The 23444-nt window shown below is 39.2% G+C and overlaps 1 protein-coding gene across 12 annotated transcripts in view; it reads right to left on the bottom strand.

Annotated features, from left to right (window-relative positions):
- dst.L (dystonin L homeolog) overlaps positions 1 to 22893 on the bottom strand; it is a 296950-nt gene extending 274057 nt beyond the window's left edge. For 3 of the 12 annotated variants that reach the window (XM_018263472.2, XM_018263474.2, XM_018263480.2), the window contains exons 1-3: positions 22367 to 22892; positions 20025 to 20059; positions 2361 to 2552 (exon numbers count right to left, since the gene is read on the bottom strand). In XM_018263472.2, coding sequence (XP_018118961.1) covers positions 2361 to 2552; positions 20025 to 20059; positions 22367 to 22556 — 417 coding nt within the window. In that variant the 5' untranslated portion in view covers positions 22557 to 22892. Of the gene's footprint in view, positions 1 to 2360; positions 2553 to 20024; positions 20060 to 22366 lie in introns of all 12 variants that reach the window. The other 9 variants (XM_041563173.1, XM_041563180.1, XM_041563177.1 and 6 more) reach the window with 5 other exon arrangements.
- Positions 22894 to 23444: the final 551 nt, after the last annotated feature.

Here is a 23444-nt window from a genome sequence, read left to right as displayed (position 1 = left end):
TTTTATTTCTAACTTCCACACGGGGCTGCAGGTAGGATCGGGGGAACAATAGGGGACGGGGAGAGACGGGGGACCCCACGGGAATGCAAGTGTGGAACCCCCTAGAGACTTACACCTAATCCAGCCTTTGCCTCATTCACTGCACTTCAACTACAGCTCTCCGCTTCCACCGGCAGTCTCCCACTGAAGATCTTCAGATCGGCAATACACGCAGAGATATTATCGGCAGCCGTCAGAGATTTTCTAACCTGTCCAATTGACTGAACGACCGATCAGCATGGCACAACAGATGTCGGGACACACACGATCCGAAAATCATATGAATCGAGGATTCGTATGATCGGATTTTTGCGTCTATGGCCAGCTTAACTCAGCCTGAAGTTTTAATCTTCCTTGAGATTCCATCTTCTTAAATTGTGTGGACACAAACATTCTTATTGACAATTAACTTGGGCCATGACATGGCACAATGGGGTTGAAATGGCCAGCCGAATAGGTAAGGTTTTCTCATAGTCTGTACAGGTAGAGACAATAAGCCTGCCAGAAGAATAGGTATTCTCCGATGATAAGAACAATTATGCTAGAGACATATTGTATAGTGCAATAAATTGTTGTAAAACCAATGTTTCAGATAACATTTTTAACACTTTTAAAAGGGCACCTGTCACCCTAAAATAAAGCATGCACTCCAGTTGGGGGAAACAATAGTTTTTTTTTCTAATTTGCCCCTGCCAGTGCTAGGCCACCCGCACCGTTTGGCAGCTCCTGGCATACAGAGTGTAACCATGTTGTGTAGCGCATAATGGGCCAGATTCAATTTGATGAGATAAGGTTTATCAAGTGAAAAGTCATGGACAAGATTCAATTTGAGATGCAATTCAATTCAAAAAAACGTATCTCACTATATGTAAGTCTATGGGGAAAAGCTGCAACTCAATTTGTAGAAAAGTTTTTTCTGCTCGAATTGCCTCTCGTCCATGACTTTTCACATGATAAAACTAGAGAAAACTTTTTCTCACTGAATTGAATCTGGCCCAATGCGTGATTCGTGACCAGAAGCTCCCTCTAGGTGTGGGCAGCTTGGCACTGGCAGGGGCAATGTTTTTTTTAAAAAAAACTATTGTTTTTCCCAACCAGAGTGCACACCTCTGGTGGGTGAAACTATTTCAGATGACAGGTGACCTTTAAAGGGAGAATATATATTCCCCCTTTTTGACAGCTGGGTTTACGTAGAAGTTGCATAAATACTATATGATCTTCCAAAAACAAATATAAATGTATTTTTTACACAAACCTATCTGATTTGACAGACTGAAAGAAAACTATGATATTGTACCTGTTCTGCAGGTAGCAGCTCCACACAACCCCTTTATACTCACAGACTGATTTCTCCCCCCCCCCGCGCTTGTTCCGCTGGGAAGTGATGGATTCTGGGACTTAGGGGCAAATTTGCAAAAGTGCGAATCAGCTAGCGCAAATTCGCCAGCGTGATGTCATTTCGTTACTTTGCCGATTTACTAACGGGTGCTGGCGTAAATTAGCTATCGCAGTGGACCTACTCTAGTGCTACTTTGCACCCTTACGCCAGACGAAGTTGCGCTATGGCGAAAGAACGTAACTACGCTAATTCACAAACTTGCAAATTTTACTGAACGTTACCTCTTGCGCCAGACTTGCCTTCGCCAGCTCAGACCAGGCGAAGTGCAATAGAGTAGATAGGACTTGCTTCAAAAAAGGTTGAATTTTTTTCCTAAGTCCCAAAAAACGCTGACGTCTTTTACTTTTTTTAAGGGTGATAGGCTGAAAAAGATCCAAATTTTTTTTGGGGGTACCCTCCTTCTACTACGCCGCACTACGCCTGGCGAAGTGCGGCAAAGATGTCGCAACTTCGGATCTTAGTGAATTTGCCCCTTAAAGTCTCTGTTTTCCAAAGACACTGTACACCGCCCACTATAGAGAGCAGAGGAACTTCAAGTCCCAAAATCCATTATACTGTATCACAATGGAACAAGTTGAGGGTTAAATGACTGATGTTGGGAAATGTTTTGTCAGAAAAAAACATCGTTTCTTTCAGTCTTTGGAATCAGTTATGTCTTTGTGAAAAACAATACATTTATATTTATTTTTGGAAGTTAATAAAGTGGTTATGCCCCTTTTATACATAAGCCCACCTGAATGAGGGGTTTATATTTCATTTTAAGTACATTACCATTGACAGTTCTGATGTGTAAATTACTGCTATGGTAAACAAGTAGCTGGATTATAAGATTTCTAATGCAGAAACTGTTTTGCTTGGGTAAACTAAGCTTAGTAAATATGAGCCTGCACTGTTTGCTTGTTCTACAATGCACAACACATACCGGCTTCCGAGTTGGAGTGACTTGCACAGACTGATAGAATTCTGGCTGAACCCGGCTGCTTTTCTTGATTTTTCTTTTTCTTAGTGATGATGGGGTTTCCTGGTCACTCTGTGGAATCTCCACTGGAGGCTTTGTTTCCTCAACCCGAGCTCGTGTGTATCTCCTTAGATGACGAGGACTTGGCCTGAATCCCTAGAAAATTACCAGAAATTTCAGCTTTATTTGGCAGGCAAGGTGAAAAGAAAGTATGGACTGAAAGGTTATGCAGACAGCATACTATAGAAATCAGCTGCGAAACACACCCAGGTTAAAGGTATTGCATGAGCGTGCAAAGCATATGTGCAGAAAAACTCTTGGTTATGACATTTTTATGGATGTATAGTAAAGCACAGACTGTCATTAATGGGGGATCTTATCTTCCCAATAACCACTTGTAAAATGTTTGCAATTAAGTACAAGAATAATATGAAAAACAGAACATTAAAATACATTAAACTTCATTTAGCTGCTAGACGTTTATATTTGTTGGCTATATTAGAACTACAGTAAGTAACAAAACTGACTGAAATCATATTATGCTATGCTTACATTTAACAACAATGTGTAAAGTTTTGTTAATAACATTAGCAGTTAAAATATTGATTCCTATTCTTATTTAAACGAGATAACTTTTTAACTTGTTTGAGGAAATACATTTTTTACACTCTTTTCCAGTCATTTACAAGTGATTTGCATAGTACACAATGTGCCATTATGGTACACCTGCTGATGCTGCATTCTGCACCTTGTGCTGGATTTTGGCAAAATGCAGCCAGACAGATGTGCTTTCTACTTAAGCAGTAAAGGGCTCTCTCTTGTGACACTAAGTGCAGGGCTGAAACTAGGATAGGCAGAACAGACATGTGCCTAAGGCACTACAGTGGAGGAGAGGGACTAGGCACGTACCCCTTCTTTCTGACAACACCTAGTCCAGGCCCTTGTCCCCACCCCCAGTGCTACTGGATATTTACCTTCTTCCCCTGCCCCCTGTGTGCCTCCTCCTACTGCACATTGTCACTGCACATGTGCTCATTTTGTGCCTAGGGCATCTGGCCGGCTTGGCTCTGGCTTAGTTTGTTGGAACCTTTGTAAAGGACCCCTCATGTTCTCAGGCAACAATCCCCCCTGGGTTTCCAAAAACACAGCAAAGATCCCAGAGTCAATCCAATAGTGCGATACTACACAGTCAAATTGAAGGTGGTTTAAGGTTTTAAAAAACCCATATATTTACCTTTCAAAACAATCCTTCAATGCCAAATGACTTCTTAATGTACCTTCTGGTATATATATATATTCAAAAAAAAATGGAGCGTACACCATGAGCCAGAAACAAAACCTGGGTGCTTGAACCAAAATAAGGATATATAGGCAAAAAACAGCAGCACTCCAAGTATTTAAAACAAAGTTCAAAGGTAAAGAAAGAGCAGGTTTATTAGAATCCAACGTTTCAGTTCCTATCTGGAACTTTCATCAGGGAATATTCAGGGGATATATAATATCAGCACTCTCGATTTAACTTCCCACGGTGCCTGGGTACACACCACCATCCGATTTCCACCATACACCACTTAGAAGAAGTTGCACTCACAGCTCTTTTGAGAAAGGCTGGTGTAACAGCCAAAAGGTTAGTGAGCAATTTACAATAAATGGTTTTGTTGATCTTAAGACCTGTGAGTGCAACTTCTTCTATATATATAAGTTCTGAAAGTACCTGCACTCCTTCCTTGTTAGTCAGAGGTGGGTGCTTGGTCAGTCAAGGCATATGATCTTCAAAGTGTATATATATGGGGCTCATTCGGGGTTGACCTTGATAGACTTCTGTCTCTTCAACTCAAGTTAACTATATAAATATGTAACTATACACGAACACAGCACCACATTCAGCCGTAAATTATGCTTAAACTGCACCCAGGCAAGATGATACCTTTATACTGGGAGTGCTCCTATTGGTTGCTCTCTCTCTATATATACACAAATATATATATATATATATATATATATATATATATATATATATATATATATATATATATACAATCCAAAGGTTCAGCACACCACTGGAGCAATTGACCCAGGTGCTACCAATTGCAGCTGCATACAAAATCCAAAAAGGTAAGGTGCACACTGGGATCCTTTGTAGCTTTTTTAAAAAAGATAAATTTTATTCAATACATGTTAAAAGGAGGTCAAAGTTTCGGTCTGTTCCTAAGACCTTTATCAAGAACAATGTCTATCTATATATATATATATATATATATAGAGAGAGCAATCCTAGTCTGGTGCACTCTCTACCAAAAATCATCCGCCTGGGTGCTGGTAAATATATCACTATATTCACATCACACAAACCGCACTCCAAGGACTTGTCAGGTGCAAAAACCAAATGCCTTTATTTCAACATTTCGGCTCGAACACTCGAGGAAGTCCTTGGAGTGTGGTTTGTGTGATGTGTGTATATATATATATATATATATATATATATATATATAGATATAGATATAGATATAGATATAGATATAGATATAGATATATAGATATATAGATATATATAACATATATATTTATACAATTTCTTTAATAGTTATTGATAAAGTTTGTTAGCTAATAGACATGATTGACACCTAGTATTTTACACATGATTCACTCATGTTCTTTTATAATCTTTATCAGATATCTTTAATACTACTAGAATCCTCTAATAAGAATTTTACTTTGACAAGTCTGCAATACTAGCTTAAAGTAAGGCTTTTGAGAGAAGAGTAAGCCCTGCTGACACTTTTCTCTTTCCACCACATCATACAGATCTCTCATCTGACTGCTTTGTTTACTATCTATTTATGTAGTCATTCACACTCACACTAAGGTCAGTTCATCAGTAGCGCTGAATGTGGTTGGAGTGTGAGAGAAAACATGCAGGCATAGGGAGAACAATAATACGGAGATTTGAATGAAACAAGTCAGCAGTGCTAACCACTGAGCCACCATGCAGCTCTTACTAAGCTTGGTTTGGCATATTCTTCCTTTCACTTAGCTACACTACCTTACTGCTGTTTGCTTTCATGACTTTTGATCTCATTCATTATTCCAAGGGCATTGTTATCCAGTCCATCCTACTAAAGAAAAGAATCCCGTTGGTGCACTATGTACAGGAAGTACGGGCAGAGAGGTATAATTAGGGTTATCCACATGTCAAAGGTACAAGCTGACAAGCAAGTGTAAGGAGTGCAGCTATATCATGTAAATATATGACTTTTACAGTTATTGGAAAGATTAACTACACAATCCAGCACACCACATTATAGACACAAGTTACAGCTGTGCTTGTACACCTTTTGGGGTTTTAAGAATACAAAAATAAAATAAACAAATATGGAATTTTATGCTGACGTCTAGTAAACTGGGTCAGTATAAAATCTAGCCTCAGTTAAAAATATTATAATTTTTTTCCCTGGGGTAAAGGGAGGAATAGGTATGGGATCCGTTATTTGGAAACCTGTTATCTAGAAAGTTCTGAATTATGGGAAAGCCATCTACCATAGACTCAATTTTATCGAAATAATCCATTTTTTAAAATTGATTGCCTTTTTCTCTGTAATAATAAAACAGTACCTTGTACTTGATCCAAAGGTTAAATATACAAAAGATATAATCCATCCTTACTGGAGGCAAAACCAGCTATTGGCTTTATTTAATGGTTAAATGAAGTTGACTAGTGTCAAGTTTTTTGCTCTGCATTTTCTTGCCCAGTATTTGTGCATTTCTTAGTCCTTATACCTCATTCATCTCCCTTTCTAGGGGCATAACTACAGAGGAAGCCAATCCTGTGGTTGCAGGGGGCACATGAGTGTAGAGGGCCAAGCAAGGCCATAATTATTGAGCAATTTCAATAAATAGTAGTAGAATAGGTCAACTTAGCAATGTTTTGGGACCCTGAATTGAATTTGCTGAAGGGGGGGGCTCAGTAACACCTAGTTATGCCCTGTGAGATTTTGTAATTCTTAGGGGCAGATTTATCAAGGGTCGAATTTTGAAGTGCAAAAAACTTCGAAATTCTACCATCGAATAGGCTAGTTCGACATTCGAATTCGAAGGATTTTTACGATCATACTTCGAATCGAGCAATTCTAACGATTTAATCATACGATCGTACGATTTTACAAAAAAATCCTTTGACTTCTCAAAACTTAGCCAAATACTGGCTATAGGTTCTACTAGGTGCCCATAGGTTAACATAGCAATTGGGCAGGTTTAAGGTGGCGAAGTGTCTACGTTTTTTAAAGAAAAAATCAAAACTGCCCACGCACACCCAGGCCCTCTCGAGGATATACTGACCCTGGTGCTCGGTAAAAAGGGCTTCGGTAACCCCACAACTGTACGAAGAAAAGATTCACCGGCACACAGGTACTGCTGGCAGGGTGAAAAACCCTTGCTTTAAAATTTATTAGTGCGACATGCAACGTTTCGGGGACCCCTTTGGGTTGTCCCCGAAACGTTGCATGTCGCACTAATAAATTTTAAAGCAAGGGTTTTTCACCCTGCCAGCAGTACCTGTGTGCTGGTGAATCTTTTCTTCGTAAGTTTTTTAAAGAGACAGTACTTAGATTATCGAATAGTTGAAGCATTTTCACTTCAAATCAAAGTTGAATTTGGCCTATTCGATGGTCGAAGTACCCAAAAATTACTTTGAAATTCGAAGTTTTTGAATTCGAATATTCACTTCGAATTTACTTCGACCCTTAGTAAATGTGCCCCTTAGAGTTTACTTATATAAGGTATACTTCATACAGTATGTTTTTGGGTTCTACCTGGGGAGTTTGAAGAGTTTTACCACTTGCCTCCACTCACAGCCCTTCCAATCTGTTTTTAGTGTTGTAACATAAAGTAGGTGACATTGCCACAATAACTCCCTGTGCAGACTGAATGTATGTATGTATAACTTCATTGTAAAGTGTTCTTAAGGAGCCACCGCACTGTACAATGCATAAAAGTACAATATAAGTAAGTACACACAAGAAGGAAAAGTCAGTCAATAAATACAATATGTATACACAGTAGACAGAGCTCATATAAGGAGACAGAGCTTAAATGCTATGTGGTAAGTGACACAGTAGAAAGGAGGTCCCTGCCCCGTAAGGGAAGAATGTCCTGTTGCTTAAATAGTGACACTGCTCTGTATTCAAACACCTTTATAATGTTGTGTCAGTTTTGGTTACATAAGTTTCTGAAGAATGATCGATTTGGAACACATAAAGCCTGTGTGTGGGCACAGTCAAAAGACTAGATGTGCATACCTACGGGATGAGTTGAAAAGAACGGACACTTACATTGAACAGGAACTTGGACAGTGTAAACACTGCATAGCAATGACTGTATTGTGCAGCATTCATTGACATCTTAGGCCTTGCACATGTCAGATGTATATGGACTGAACCTATTTATAAGGCTTTGTGTTGTTTATTAAGGATGAGCACTGTATTTGCAGTATGTGTTAAAATAACTCACCTGCTTCAAGTAGAGTTAATATGTGTGAAAATAATATGAAAAGTGTAGTTTGTTTTATTTACCATTGTTTTTGCTTAACAGTGTCCATTTCAGTATTTTATGCGACCTTAGGAAATTAGTTGTCTTATTTATGTGTTTAAAACTTGTACAGTTGTGGGATCCGTTATTCGAAAACTCCGAATTACGGGAAGGCCATATCCCATGAATTCTATTTTAATCAAATAATTATTTTTTTTTAAATGATTTCCCTTTTCTCTGTAATAATAATAGAACAATACCTTGTATTTTATCTCAACTAAAATAGAATTCATCCTTATTGGAGGCAAAAGCAGCCTATTGGGTTTAGTTGCTCAAATATTTTATTAGTAGACAATGCATGTAGATCCAAATTACGGAAAGATCCCTAATCCTGAAAACCCCATAGTTACATAGTTAAATCAGGTTGATTTATTCTTCTTATATCTACTTCCTATATTCTTCCATTATTAAGCATTTTTCCCCATAAAGAAATAGGTAATGACCATGAAATAGGCTAAATGGTTAGAAGCAAGAGGCCCACTGACACCTGGGCCCACCGGGAGTTTTCCTGGTATCCCTGTGGGCCAGTCCGACACTGACCAACACACTGGCAAAGTGCACAACCTTGCATTTATCAACATTGAACCTCATTCTCCAGTTTGCTGCCCAGTTTTTCAATTTGGTCAAATCACTTTGCAAAGTGGCAGCATCCTGCATGGAACCTATAGTTCTGCACAATTTTGTATCATCAGCAAAAATAGAAACAGTACTTTCATTGCCCTCCTCCAGGTCATTAATAAACAAGTTAAAAAGCAAAGGACCAAGTACAGAGCCCTGTGGTACTCCACTAACAGCACTGGTCGAACAAGAAAATGCTTAATTTACCCCCATTCTTTGTAATCTATCTTTTAGCCAGTTTTCTATCCAGGTGCAAATACTATGTTCCAGGCCAACATTAACCAGTAATGTGTGTGGCACTGTATCAAATGCTTTAGCAAAGTCTAAGTAGATCACATCCACTGCCATCCCAGAATCGAGGTACCTGCGCACCTTCTCATAAAAATAAATTAAATTAGTCTGGCAAGATCTATTACACATAGAACAATGCTGGTACAAACTCATAAGTATCTTATCCCCTAATAACCCTTTGAAAAGCGTTCCTACCACTGATGTCAGACTAACCGGTCTATAGTTTTGAGAACAGGATCCCTTTTTGAATAGAGGCACCACATTAGCAATTCGCCAATTTCTCTGCACCATGCCAGACCTCAAAGAATCCTGAAAAATTAAGTAAAGATGTTTGGCAATCACAGAGCTAAGCTCACTAAATACCCTGGGATGAATACCATCTGGTCCAGTACCTTTGTTTATCTTAACATGTTCTAGTCTCTTGAATTTTCTCATGTGTGAACTATGCATCATTAGTTGTAATACCAAGAAGTGGGACTATTAAGAAAGAAACCTTCATTTACTGGTTTCTCATTTGTGTAGACAGACGAAAAATAACAGATCAGAATCTCTGCTTTTTTCTGTTCAACCAGCTGACCCCCCCTCTATTAGTTAATACAAGATCCAAAAGAGAATCATTCCTGGTATTCTTGAATGAGCTGGAATAAAAAGTTGTCATTCAGCATATTTACAAACCTACTATCTTTTTCTGTCTTGGCAACCCCATTACGCCAGTCAGTGTCTGGATAATTAAAGTCAACCTTGGGAAAAACCCAGGCCCTGAGCATTCTGGATAACAGGTATCATACCTGTTCAACATACGGTAAACCTCTATTTCTAGTGGATTATCAGTACAAAGAAGTGTACATAGGGACCTCTGATTATCCAACACAATCCTCACTTCACCTCATGAGATGCAGCTCAATAGTATTTCACTGAAGGTATGGGCTTTAGGCTGATTAGGGATTAAACTGACAGAAGAGACCTGGAGACATAATTTTTAATATCCTGGTTGGTGTCAGTCCAACTGACTGTTTGAAAATCAGCTAATCTTATTCCTGGCAATCTACCCCACACAAGCCGATAAACAACCTTTATTCCAGGCAACTTTCCTAAGAATGGAGAGAGCACCTGATAGAAGTTGCTAGTACTTAGATTTGCAGGAATGTGTAAAATGTCATTTGTCTTGCTCCATAGAGAACTACTCAGTAGAATCACTCAGTATAATGTCACCTCAGTTAACAAATTTTTCGGAACTTCCTTTCCTGGCTGAATTTTCTAGAGAGCATGCTATAGCTTAGTAGTAGCACTGCTACCTTTCATTAATGGGGTTGCTGACCTGGACACTGCAATGAATAAATATGAACTTCTTGAGTTTGTGTTGGTGTACCCCTGTACGCCAAAGATATACAAACCGATTAAGTGATGTCTGATGAAATTCACCATAATGTAAATGTGGTAGGGACCTTGGACTGTTCACTCCACTGGGGCAGGGACTGATGTGAATGATTAACAATCTTTGTGAAAAATAAAGAATAATAATAATTACAGTATCTGGTAAGTCATTTTTGGTCAGTAAATTACCACTTCTCCCACACGGCTGTATTTTCCCAATAGCATTGCGCACCTTTGGCTGGATTCAGCCTAGGGTGCAAAGAACAGGCTACAGTGACATGGCCAAACACAAGTGCTGTGTAACTGGACCCTAAGGGGCAGATGTATCAAGGGTCGAATATCGAGGGTTAATTAACCCTCGATATTCGACTGACAAATTAAAATCCTTCGACTTTGAATATCGAAGTCGAAGGATTTTGCGCAATTCGTTCGATCGGGCGATCTAAGTAATAATCGTTCGATCGATTAAATAGATTTTAATCCATCCATCGAAGGATTATCCTTCGATCAGAAAATTGTTAGCAAGCCTATGGGGACCTTCCCCATAGGCTAACATTGGCCTCAGTAGGTTTTAGGTGGAAAACTAGGGGGTCGAAGAAATTTTTAAAGAGACAGTACTTCGATTATCGAATGGTCAAATATTCCAACTATTTTTAGTTCAAATCGTTCGATTCGAAGGTCGTAGTCGAAGGTCGAAGTAGCCAATTCGATGGTCGAAGTAGCCAAAAAAAACCATTCGAAATTCGAAACTATTTTTCCTCTATTCCTTCACTCGAACTTAGTGAATGGGCCCCAAAGGGTGTGATTTTGTGCACTTTTGCACTGTAGCACTTGCCTTTGGGGATTTGATAAATTACACAAAAAATATCAAAATAAATAAAAATATACTTCTGTACAGCTCTGTCTGAGATCCATTTTCCTGCTACTTTCCCTAGAACATTGTTATGCCAATCTGCACAAAAGTCACATGGCCTATGACAGAAAGCCAATTCATTAGCAAAAAGCAGAGACACAAATTTATGCCTAAGTGACCAAATTCGATAATTAAGTTCAGTGACTGGATAACAGCATGCTTAATCAACTAATTCAAATGGGCAAAAAACTAGATTGAACTTTAAGACATTGTGATAGCTGAAGTGAAGATCATATGTACAGTTTGTTATGATAACTTGATATATATGTATATGTGTGGGTGGCTGTTAACCATTGAGAAAAGTGTTTTCGTTTTGCTATATGTCATATGACATTTATTAATTTTTTTAAAATATCTTTAAATCAAATGGTTATTACAGGAAAATGCATCCGTTGGACATTCCACGGCCCATAGCGGCATTAAAAGATATCTCATAACAACCAATTTGCTTTCAGATGATCAGAACTTGCTACCTACTGAATGGTTTTTGACCTGTAGCAAACTTAGTACTCATTATAACATATCTCCATTGTGTATCTAGGATATCATTTTAACTTGAGAACTGCCAGGACATTTTCCAAAACAAGCAAGAAAAGCAACTTTCAACTTCAGATGCAAAGTAAATGTCTTCCTGAAAACTGTATTACTTTATATAATTACACAATTTATTTTAGTAGAAAGCCAGATATTTTTTGATGACATTAAATTTGGAAACAAATAGGTATACTAATTATTCTCTTTGATGATGACTATTATGATAACAGTGTCAACCTCTTGAAACCTTGACTACAGTAAATGGATGTTGAGAATAGATGATTTCCTAAATTGTTTCATTTGAATACTCTGCAAAGAGTATGAAGCAAACCACAATATAAATGCAAATATATGTTATGTTATGCTATGTATAACTTTATACATTGTTCTGGGCTAACATGCATATATGCAGTATGTTCTAATCTAAAGAACTGTCTGTTTGACTTTGAAATCTTTCTGTGCCACTGGCTTTTCAAAAATGTTATTAATCATTCAAGGAAGATTTTATGACTTGCTGGAAATGGTGAAGAGCACAAACATGAAAGAATGTGAAAGTAAGAAAGAAAGAAAGAAAATAATTTTCATTAAGCGGCTGATTGAACTAATGCCATATTGTACAGACATTTATTATGGTACTTAAATGTATTTGTCCTGTATAAGACTCCCTCGTACAATCTCATAGTTTGCCATTAATTTCACTTGAATCATATTATGCTCTCTGCTTTCACCCTCTCGTTATTTTGCATTATACACTTGATTTATTTTTGATTTATTTTTTCAAAATATTCTAGTCCAGTAATACGGAAAAAAAAAAAGCTTGTCAGTTTTTAGGTAGAAAGTTCTTAACCAACTCATGGCAAAGGAAAGACACTATTTTTTTAGCTAAAAAAAAGTTTTGCGAGAAAGCAAAAGCAATCAGTTGCAGACACACAAGTACGTTCTGGAAGTTATTTGCCTTTTCTGCATTCGTGGTGGTGGTGAATCAAATAGGAATACGTGAATGGTGGCAAAGCTTTATACCATTTACTACATAAAAAGTGACTGTGGAATAAACACTAATATCAGAGTGGGAAAAGCTATTAACCATAATTGGGATCTGAAGTTACACAATGAAACACAGTCTTAACTAAACACCAATTTCTTAACCTTAAGAGGAGCCCTGTATTGTCATGCAGTTGTGCACTTTATGGACACACACTTGGGGACAATTTCTGAAACTTTCCAAATCGTACTTTTTAGCATAAACAAACACATTTTTCGTATAGTTAGTTAATCCATGATTTTTTCATAATTTAGCAAGTGTAAAAATAATAGAATCTATGAATACAAAAGAACGGCAAGTAAAAGCTGTGGAGGTCATGTAGAAGTCAAAGGATCTTTTCTTGCACAGATCAGCCTTTAAAGGTTTTCAGAGATCTTTCTTTCATTGTCGTACAAATTTTTCATTCATTCAACAAAAATATTTTCAACAGCTATTTTCATTCGTTTTATTCAGATATTTTAATAACTTTCATGACATTTGTGATTTTAGTGAAACCGAGTTTAATTGAGGTTTCAAAAAGCTCAAATACCACTAAAATACAACCTGTGGTAAATGGGCCTCTTGGATCCTAAGAGCTGCATTTGAGTGGGCTCAGAACTGGTGGCGCAATGACTTGTGTCTAGAGCAATATGCCCAGTGTTTCCTCTAATCTTTAAAGTGAATTTTAAGGCATATGTTTAATGAAATAAAATAGTCTATGCTATGTCCATTTTATTTTGCTTTCCATGTGGCGGGTTGTGAAAACATATGTGATCTTTTAATATGATAGAATATGATGTGCTCTTCCATAACAGATGGTAATGCTTATGTATTATCAGTTTGCACTTTATTTTATATAAACTATTATTATCATTTGCTGTCACTATGCACTTTTGTTTATGCACATATTTGTGTGTTACTACTTACAGGACTATGTTGCACTGTTCCGGGTACTACTGTAGGAGCACCACATCTCTATGTTCTTCTACTTGTCTTCTCTACATTCTGGTTCAGATGCACATGTGCAGAAGAGTGAAAAATCAAGCTTAGAAACAAAAAGTTGGCATTTCACTCTATTGCACATGTGCACCCGGCCCGAGGCTGCAGAGTGCAGTCCATGGTCCCCTGCAGTCAATATCCCCCTGTCCCCTGAGCCTCCAGTGGTCTGCTGTATTGTAGTTACGCCACTAAAAGAAAGCAAATATAAACTGTACTCGTGAATCTTAGTTTAGCAGTATTCATTACCATGTGATATTATATTGCCTTTGGATATATACAGAAAACATATTTTTCTGTATCTTCATGCATAGCTCAGTTATGAGCAGAAAACATTTAGGGGGTACTGTAATAAAAGGAGCAAAGTTTGTTACAGGTCTATCACCTACAGCAGCCAATTAGCAGTTAGCATATACCTGTTTGAAAGCAAACAGCTGATTGTTGCTATGGTTTACTACACTTGGGCAAACTTTGCACTTTTTATTACATTCCCCCTTTAGACATTTTTTTCAAAGTGGAGTACTGTCCCACTATACCCTCCTTCCAGACTAAGTACACATATATAGTTATGGTTGCCTACACTTAGCAGTTCCCATGCTTAGATGAAGCACCAAAGAATGAGGAAGAAGATAAGATACACAAATTGATATAATTAAAGCAGTAAAAGTCACTTGAACATATCTGAAAGCTTATGATATTTACCTAGATATGACATGAGCCACAAGCAGTTGTGTTTTCTTGATAACATTTTTCAGAAGTAATATTCTAAAATTAGTTTGATATGTATAGCATACACTGATTAAATATTTCAGCAAATCACTTAGATGATGCTTTTAAATTGTTTACTAAAATCTTTGAAGGAGCAAAGATTTCATCTTAACTAACTAATTTGCTTAGTCAAGAAATGACATTATGTAAATGTTTCTGACCAAGAGCTGATGTACCTGCAGAAGAATTACAACAGACACTGTATTACAACAAACTAGAAAATAATATAGCTACCCAATATCATTTTCAAGGGACAGTTTCCAGTTTGTTTGTGACTGACCAGCTGAGAACTGTGCCAAATATTCTTTCAATATGCCTTTCTGTGGCTGAATATGCCTCATTACTGTATTTACCTTTACTTGCTTATACTATGCAGGGTGATGTGTTTTACTTTCTCCTAATACTAAATTACACTGTGCACAATGCACGTAATTAAATCTACCATTTAAAATGTATTTTTTGTGGTTGTAATATTGGTGTGTAAGCAGCTATCTTATGCCATTGTGCCTGTTCTTGTGCTGTCAGAAAGAGCCAGTGCTTCACAATGGATTCTCCTATTTAATGTAACTGAAGGAGTAACAAGTTAGCTGGACTTGGATTTTTGCTATGGAGTGCTGTTCTTATATCTACCACTAGGTGGACATTTTTAGCAATGTCGGTGTCAGGGAACTGTTTTCAGGTTACATTCCCATTGTTCTGCTGATGGGTTGCTGGGGAAAAAAAGGGAGGGGTGATATCACTCCAATTTGCTGCAGGGCAGAAAAGAGTGACTGAAGTCACATGACTGGGGGCATCTGGGAAACAAACAACATCTCTAGCTCTATGTCAGATTGCAAAATACAGGTTTCAATGCAGGATTCTGTTGGAGGAGCGCTATTAATGATGATTAATGAAATTAATGAAAACTGTTTTCCCATGACAGAATCCCTTAAGGAGCAGTTTAATTTTTACATGGTAATGTGATCATGCTCCTGGGTTGAAACACCTCTAAACTTCCATCCTGCTGCTATACTTTTCTTAGGGGGTTATGTAATAAAAGGCACTAAGTTAGCCCAGGAGAATTAACCAATAGCAACCAATCAGCATGTAGCATTTACTGGTCATCGGTTTAAAATCAAACATCTTATTGGTTGCTATAGATTACTGCTCCTGGGCAAAATTTGCCTTTCATTACAAATCTAATCTAGTTCTACAAATAAATTGTTAAACCTATTATATGGTGGCCCTAATACCCTGCATTCTATATTAACCTTTGCTTTTATTATTATTAACATTATTAACATTTATTTATATAGTGCCAGCATATTTCAGTGCACTTCTTACTTCCTTGAGAATGTGCATTCAAAGCTTAGACATAGTACTATTTTGGGATTAGTAGAGGCCCCATGTAATGAATGTTAAAATTTGTTATACTCCCTCCAATCATCTATTTGGATTGAACAAACACTGATGTGGCCTGGGAGTACTGCCTTTTTATACATTTTAAGGCCCAATGCCCAACTAAATTTAAAAAGTACTTGCTAGATTACATATTGTATATAATAAAATTTAGGTTTATAACTTTTAGGGAATCAACAACAAAATTCAAATGTGAGAATGGCCCTAAGAAGAGCATGTTAGCTGGCTACAGCATATTTTATGGGTGATCATTGTTGGTTTGTGCTTGTGTTTTAGTATTTTACCTTGGAATTTCTCACAGTCAATATAGTCAGAGGGTGTGAGAGCTAGTTAATAGGGAATGCAGAGAATTGCAGTGTCATGCAAATATTTGTAGCTGTGCCAATGATTCATTTGTCTATTTATTATGCTGGACAGGAGAAGATTACACCAACAATTTACTCATTCTGACTAAATGTTCCTATTTTCCTGCATTGCTGGCCTGGACATTAGTAACAACCCAGTAGGTTAGTTTAGTGGTGACTTTTTACGCAAAATACATGTGGTCAATGGGATTTTTCATCACATTTATCAGCTGCAAAATTTCGGTATTGTGGTAGAATTTCACCGCAAATCCATGACTAGTGAAAAATTTTGCTCATCAATAGTGAGCTTACCTAAATCAGAAATAGATCACCTGCAAAATCATATGAATAAAACTTTTCCAGATAACATTTATTGTTGACCTCCACAAAAACTGGCCAGCCAGTTTAAAGGAGAAGGAAAGGTTAAAACTAAGTAAGCCTTATCAGAAAGGTCCATCTAAATATACCAGTAAACTCCCAAGTAATGCTGCTCTGAGTCCCCTGTCAAAAGAAACAGCACATTTCTTTCCTTCTATTGTGTTCTCATGGGCTTCGTATCAGACTTCCTGCCTTCAGCTTAAACCTCATTGCCCTGGGCAAGAGCATGCTCAGTTTGCTCCTTTTCCCCTCCCCCTCCCTTCTCTACTGTAATCTGAGCCCAGAGCAGGGAGAGACTCAGGCAGGAAGTGATGTCACACCACATTAATGCTGCAGCTCCTATCCTAAACAAACAGAGAGTTTCTAGAGCTTTTTACACAGGTATGGAAAAACACTCTACAGAATAAATATAGCGTTCTAGCTTGTACTATTGCAGCTAATCTATTGCCAATAAAATGCCTCCGTAGCTTTCCTTCTCCTTTAAGCCCAGGGACTACCAGAGATTTATGAAGGCCAAGATATGTTGCTCTATGCTTCTCAGACTCAGTAGCTGGTCTTGCAATATAAATGAAGCTCTCATCCAATACCATGGGGACTTCTTGATACAATAAGGAGGGAAAAGTCCATAAAGAAAGGAGGAAACGAAGGGCATTGCCAACTGAGTCAATATACAGAGTGCAAAAGATGGTACCATAAAGGACCATGTCTTTTCAACTGAAATGTATTCCATCCTATGCCATGAAGGATTTTTGATCCAAAAAGAAGGGTACCATTGGGTGAGTACATTAAGTAAAGAAGGGAACAAAGAGGAAATTATGGTGCAAGATATACAGTCTATATTACCCCATAGTTGGAACCATAAAGGGGCTTGATACAAAAAGTCCATTAAGTAAAAGAAGGGAACAAAGAGGACATTATGTTGCAAGATATACATGCTGTATGATGCCAAAAATGGAACTACTCACAATGTCCATAAATTAAAGAAACAGGGTGTTACTATGCAAGATAAGACTGTGATTTTACCACTGGTACACTAAAACAAACTAGCATTTTTTCAACCAATTTATTTTGCAGGCAGAAGAGACCCTGAAACCACCCTGCTGCCTCTTATTGACTTTATTGTGAACCACCCAAATATGCCAATACCTGAAACTGCAAACTAAGCATTTAAGGGTCAGTGTACCATTATAGAGCTAGACAAAAGAAGAAGCCTGCATGATAATTCTGTAACTTGGCCAAGCACAAGATCCCAAACCTGTCATTACTTCTGGTTAGCTGCTGGTTAATCGAAGGCACTAAAGGTGGCCACAGACGTAACAATTACGATCTTTCTTAGAAAAGATCTTTCCAAGAAATATTGTTCATTTCAATACACACATGTAGAGCTGAATCATCAGATATACAAGTAGAAACAATATAATTCTACCTGTATCTGACAATTCAGCACTAACAATGTTTGGTTGCCTTCAAAGGCACCAGATCAAAATTTTCCATCCAGCTCGATCGACGAGCTGACCGATATCCAAGTCCTCTGCCAATATGGGTCGCCTCGTTTCCCACAATACACGCCCCAAATTTAGTACAAAGATTTGTTTTGTACGATATTATCTGTGTGTCTATGGCTACCTAAACAGACAGGATTTTCTATGGCCCAAACAGCTGCCTCACAGGATGGCTTGTCTAAACCAGGTCCAAACTATCATCCTATTTCAATGGTGTTTGTAAAAAATAACAGTGTTTAATATTTAACAATTTATTTTACATGCTGGAATGATTTTTATTTCAGTGCAGGCTACCAGCACATTATATTATAATTACTTTAAAACTATTTTAACAATGCAGAGAGGTGTTAAAGAAGAGGTAAAGGTATAATAACTGGGTCCCAAGGGATCAGATAATCCGTGAACAAATAAACAAAAACTTGCAGCAAGGCACTCTGATGGGTCACACACAGATCAGACCAAAAAGTAAAAAATGTATTTAAATATAAATATCTCACGCCTAACGCGTTCCATGTCACTGGGACACTTAGTCATACTGCTGTAGGAGTGCCACAATGGCCATTTTCTTCATGAATCCTCTGTATTGACTGTATGCGTCAGGTGTATTTGAGCAGTACAGCAAAAAATGCTTCAAAGTTTAGTTTTTATTCTGCTGCACATGTGCACAGAAAACATCTGCTGCAAGGGACCTTTAGGAGGTGGAAGAAGACAGTGATATGGCACTAGTACAGAAGTATCCCTTGAGCTGGTACAGCAATCAGGAGGACCAGCTTGACACCACCTCATTGATTATGCCATTTCTTTGCCTTTAAAAGATCAGTACTGCTGCTCTAACACCCCAAAGTCCAGAATTGGGGCTTGACTAATCAAAGCATATTCTGCCAAGCTGACACATGTATCTGCATTGATAAATATGCTATGTTTAAACTGTTTTCTGTCAGGAATGTGTTAAAGAACTGGCACTGGTTTCCTGTCATGCTCGGCACAGCAAAGCAGCAGCACTGAGTACTAACACCTATACCAGTCCCTTATCCCAGAAGCAAATTGTATGTAGAAAGAACAATTGTTTCTCACATCGGGATCATTTGCTTCAGTGCTGATTAAAATACAGGAACAGCAAGAAGAAAAAAGAAGACGCGCCTCCAAATTTTTATGCGGTGTATTCAACGTACCTTCAAAAAGTTTTATTGTGAGGAGTACAAAATCAAACATTTCAGGGGCCCCCTTCGTCAGTGATACTGTACCGTGGGTGTATGTTTGAAACATTTGATTTTATACTCCGCACCATAAAACTTTTTGGAGGTACGTTGAATACACTGCATAAACATTTGGAGGCACGTCTTCTTTTTTCTTCTTGCTCTTCCTGGAAAATGTTCATGTTGAGTCACATGACTGGGAGAGGACAGCGCTAACAAGGAACTTCAGAAAGTATTTGTACGAAACGTGAGTGTCTTGAATCCTACTTACTGTCCCGATAGTTTAAATACCACAAAAAACTCAATAAATTCCTTCTACATGGTGCTGTTAATTTTAAGATTAATTTGCTTATCCGTAATCCTGGAACATCTATCACAGATATCTTTAACATCCTTAGAAACCTTGTAGCACAAAACCTGCTGCTTTTCTGGTCTACTACCTATCTAATCCAAAAAACCTTTCAGTGCCATCAGTGCAGTGCTTACTGCTTTCACTTGCATTTCTGGAATCATGGAATTAAAGGTTTTTCAGAAATAAATCCTTACAAGCAAACCTAAGCTTACTAACATCCTGCATTTCCAGACCATTCATTATAGCCAGCACAGATGTCAGGGTAGAGAGCATTAGCGTGTAATATACAATGGGTGATTATTGTGCTATGCTGAGCGACCCATACAGCCTGTCTTTATAGCCGTGTGTAAATGTGATTACCTCCGAACGAAAATGGTGAGATCTCAGGATGGCATCTGCAAAGGAGAAAAGAAACAACAACACAATCAGCTTCAGTCCTCAATTTTTGGATTGGATAAGCTAGCAATCAATCCTCTTTAAAAAAAGGCATGAACTAAATATAAACTGTCAGGGGCAGGGCTGGACATGTACTGGTTGTTTGGCAATTGAAGCAAACTAGTGACCCACAGTCTGTACTGATTTCAGTTTCTTTCCATAATGGGTGGAGACTTGTCTGCCGCAGTCCTGCTGGAAATGTCCTAAAATTGATGCTTAGCAAATGAATCACTTCACAGGACTGCCACATCCACACTGTGCCACCCTCCGCCTCCCAGGCCAGTAAATAACTAAGAAAACCTCAGGCAACACTCAGTTTCTATAGCCTTGGGACAGGGGCATTTACCCTGTGACTGCTGCTGAACTATAGCTCCCAGCATATCCCATTATAGAAACAATATGCTGGAGTCATCTTTTTTTATTTTCTCTTAAGTAGTCTGTAACATGGTAGATTGACTGTTTAGAAAACCTTATATCTGTATTTCTATAAAAATGTATAAAAAGGAGTGGCCACACTGGGCAGAGACCATGTCCATATACAACCACAGCAACAACACAATTGGGGGTCATTTATCAACACTGGGCAAATTTGCCCATGAGCAGTAACCCATGGCAACCAATCAAATTGCTGCATTCATTGTTTTACTTGCAGCTGGCTTTAAAAAGTTAATCACTGATTGGTTGCTATAAGTAACTGCCCATGGGCAAATTTGCTAGTGTTGATAAATGAGTCCCGATGAGTATACAACATAGGAGTATTATTGCACTGGTGTCTATGAAGATTGTCTGTGCTGAAGTAAGCATTATGGCAGCTCCTCCTTATATACATGGCTGGCTTTAGTGGTGTTCCACTGTTGCACTGTCGTCATAAGGAGGGGGAGCCAGACTGGCAATGAACCTTCTATACAAACACCTGAAACAAACACAGTACGGTAGAACTGCTATTTTTAAATATCAGCTGCAAATATATGCAATGAAAGGTAAGATATTGTGACTTTCAAGCAGACAGTAGATGAAGTGACTTCTGTACTTTGTGCACTGCTTTTCAAATTGGTAATCGCAACTACCACCCCCTTTTTTTCCAAAAAGGTGCTATTCGCTTTCAGTCTGGCATGCTCATATCTAATAAATAGGGATGCACCATATACAGTAGTAGATTTGGTTTGGAATTCAGCAGAACCCCAGCACTATTATGGGTCACCTAATCAGGTCTGTACTGGGAGTCAAAATAGGTCCTGACAGTGGTGGAACTACCACTGGAATCCGGGTGGAAAATAGCGTACGGAGGGGGGCGGGGGGCCCGGCTGCGCGTCACGCACCAGGTCCCGCCCCCCTCTAGTTACGTTACTGGGTCCTGGCATTTCAAGTCCACAGAGGCCCAACCAGTCCCCCACCAGCCCACTAAATAATGACTTTCTACGGCAATTTACAGCAGCCCCTCTGGCATTTGCCAGATTACCAGTCCAGGCCTGCACCTAAAATTTGTATTAAATGAAATTCAACCCAAAAAGTCATGTGACTCAACAGCTTTGGACACATTATAGCGTAATTTTCCCCTCCGTTTAATTTTATTTTAGGGGGATTTTGCTCTAATTTGAATATGCAAATTTGGTTTAATATTTGGTGGAATCTTTTGGTATTGAGATAATTCTAAGCATTATGGTTTTGGTGCATCCCTACTATGAAAGCAACAAAAAGATGTTCTTTTGGAATGGACAGTATACAGAAGGTATTTATGAATCCTGTAAGGCTTAACCAGTACAAATACCCCAAAGTTTGGAAGTATAACAGTAGACAGGGGCGATCCTGGCCCCTCCGCCGCCTGAGGTTGCTGCCCCCCCTCCCCCGGAAATTCGCTCTTAAAGTACCAGGAGCAGCATTTTTGCCGCCCCTGATACCTAGTGGGGCGCTGCCGCCTGAGGCGACAGACTCAACTTGCCTCATTGGCGAAGAACCCCTGACAGTAGGATGAATGAACAGTCTCTAGGTCAGGGTTGTCCACTGTCCTCTCTGTTAGTGGAATGTTGTAAGAATTGACAGCTTTGGTTTATTGAAGCTGTAGGTCTCCCATCCATGGGATGGAAAGATGGGGGAGGGCTGCATGATGGACATGCCCCATGTCGTTTCTTGGTGCATGTTGAGGCATGGAAAGATGTGAGCTGTAGTTCAGCTGGAGTGCAGCCAGCAGGTAGGACATCCCGGATGTAGATGATGTTTAATACAACACAGAGCATGCATAGCGTAAATAGCTGAAAGAGTTTCCTTACATGTCCTACCTCTGCTCCTAGCCCGGCCGCCCAGCACGTTCTTGATTGTGTGTCTGCCCTTCTGGAGCTTGCGGTGCCAGCAGCACAGGAATGAGATTGTAGCAATGGTGCCCAGCATGAGCAGCAGCAGCAGGAAAGCGCACTGGATGCTGTAGGGTCGCAGCAACACAAGGAAAGCAGCGGCGATCATGGCGAGTGGTTAGCGCTGCGGCAGCGTCAAATCGCTAACGACCCTTGGTTATTAATAGACGTTACAGAGCAGTAGCGCGCAGCTAGGACCATAAGGCTGTGGGATTAGCGGGATACGTGAGTCAGCAGCTTGTCGCAAGGCACATCCCGCATCCCTATATAAAGCCTGTGACACGGCCAATGCCGGCTGCCTGCGGGCTCCGCTCTGCTCTGCGGATGTGTCGCTGGGAGCTGCTGTCTGGCCGCATCTACTGCATCATCTCATCCCAATGTGACATGTCACCTTCCAGCTCAGATAGGACTGTCCCCCAAATAAACTTTCTCTCTCCGGATCCCCAAAGCCACAGTCTCAGCAGCAGGAGCTTCCCCCAGATATAGGATGTTATGGGAGGGAGAAGGGATGCTCAGCTCCTCCTTGGATTAGCGTTACGATGACATCAGAGCTGCCTCCGTGCTGATGCAGGGATACTGGGGAGTGAGCATGGCTGCTGATGCTGCTGCTGATGCTGCTGATGCTACTGCGGGGTCTGCAAGGCATAAGGGTCTGCAAGGCATACACCATCAATATAGCATTGTGCCAGAAGCCAAACAGCAGCAATACAGCATCTACATGCCTTGCGATCTGCAGCAGCTAAATAGCATGGAGGCAGCCAATCACAATCACTGAGGCTCCACTGCAATTTACCCAGGATCAAAAACATTATTTCTGATCTCAAGCAGTATTCTAATAGAACTAAATGTATTATCCACTGATGCCCACCTGCACCCCTCCAGCTGTTGTTGCACTGGATTTACCACCAGGACCCAAAGGACAACGAATGGCAGGTTGGACCCAGAAATATGCAGTATTATTCCAGGCAGAAGTACTCTGTTAGTAGTGTTCAGTGTA

Source organism: Xenopus laevis, chromosome 5L (genome assembly GCF_017654675.1).
Source record: "Xenopus laevis strain J_2021 chromosome 5L, Xenopus_laevis_v10.1, whole genome shotgun sequence".
In the NCBI taxonomy this organism is placed as follows: domain Eukaryota; kingdom Metazoa; phylum Chordata; class Amphibia; order Anura; family Pipidae; genus Xenopus; species Xenopus laevis.
This window is presented reverse-complemented; position numbering and strand designations above follow the sequence as displayed.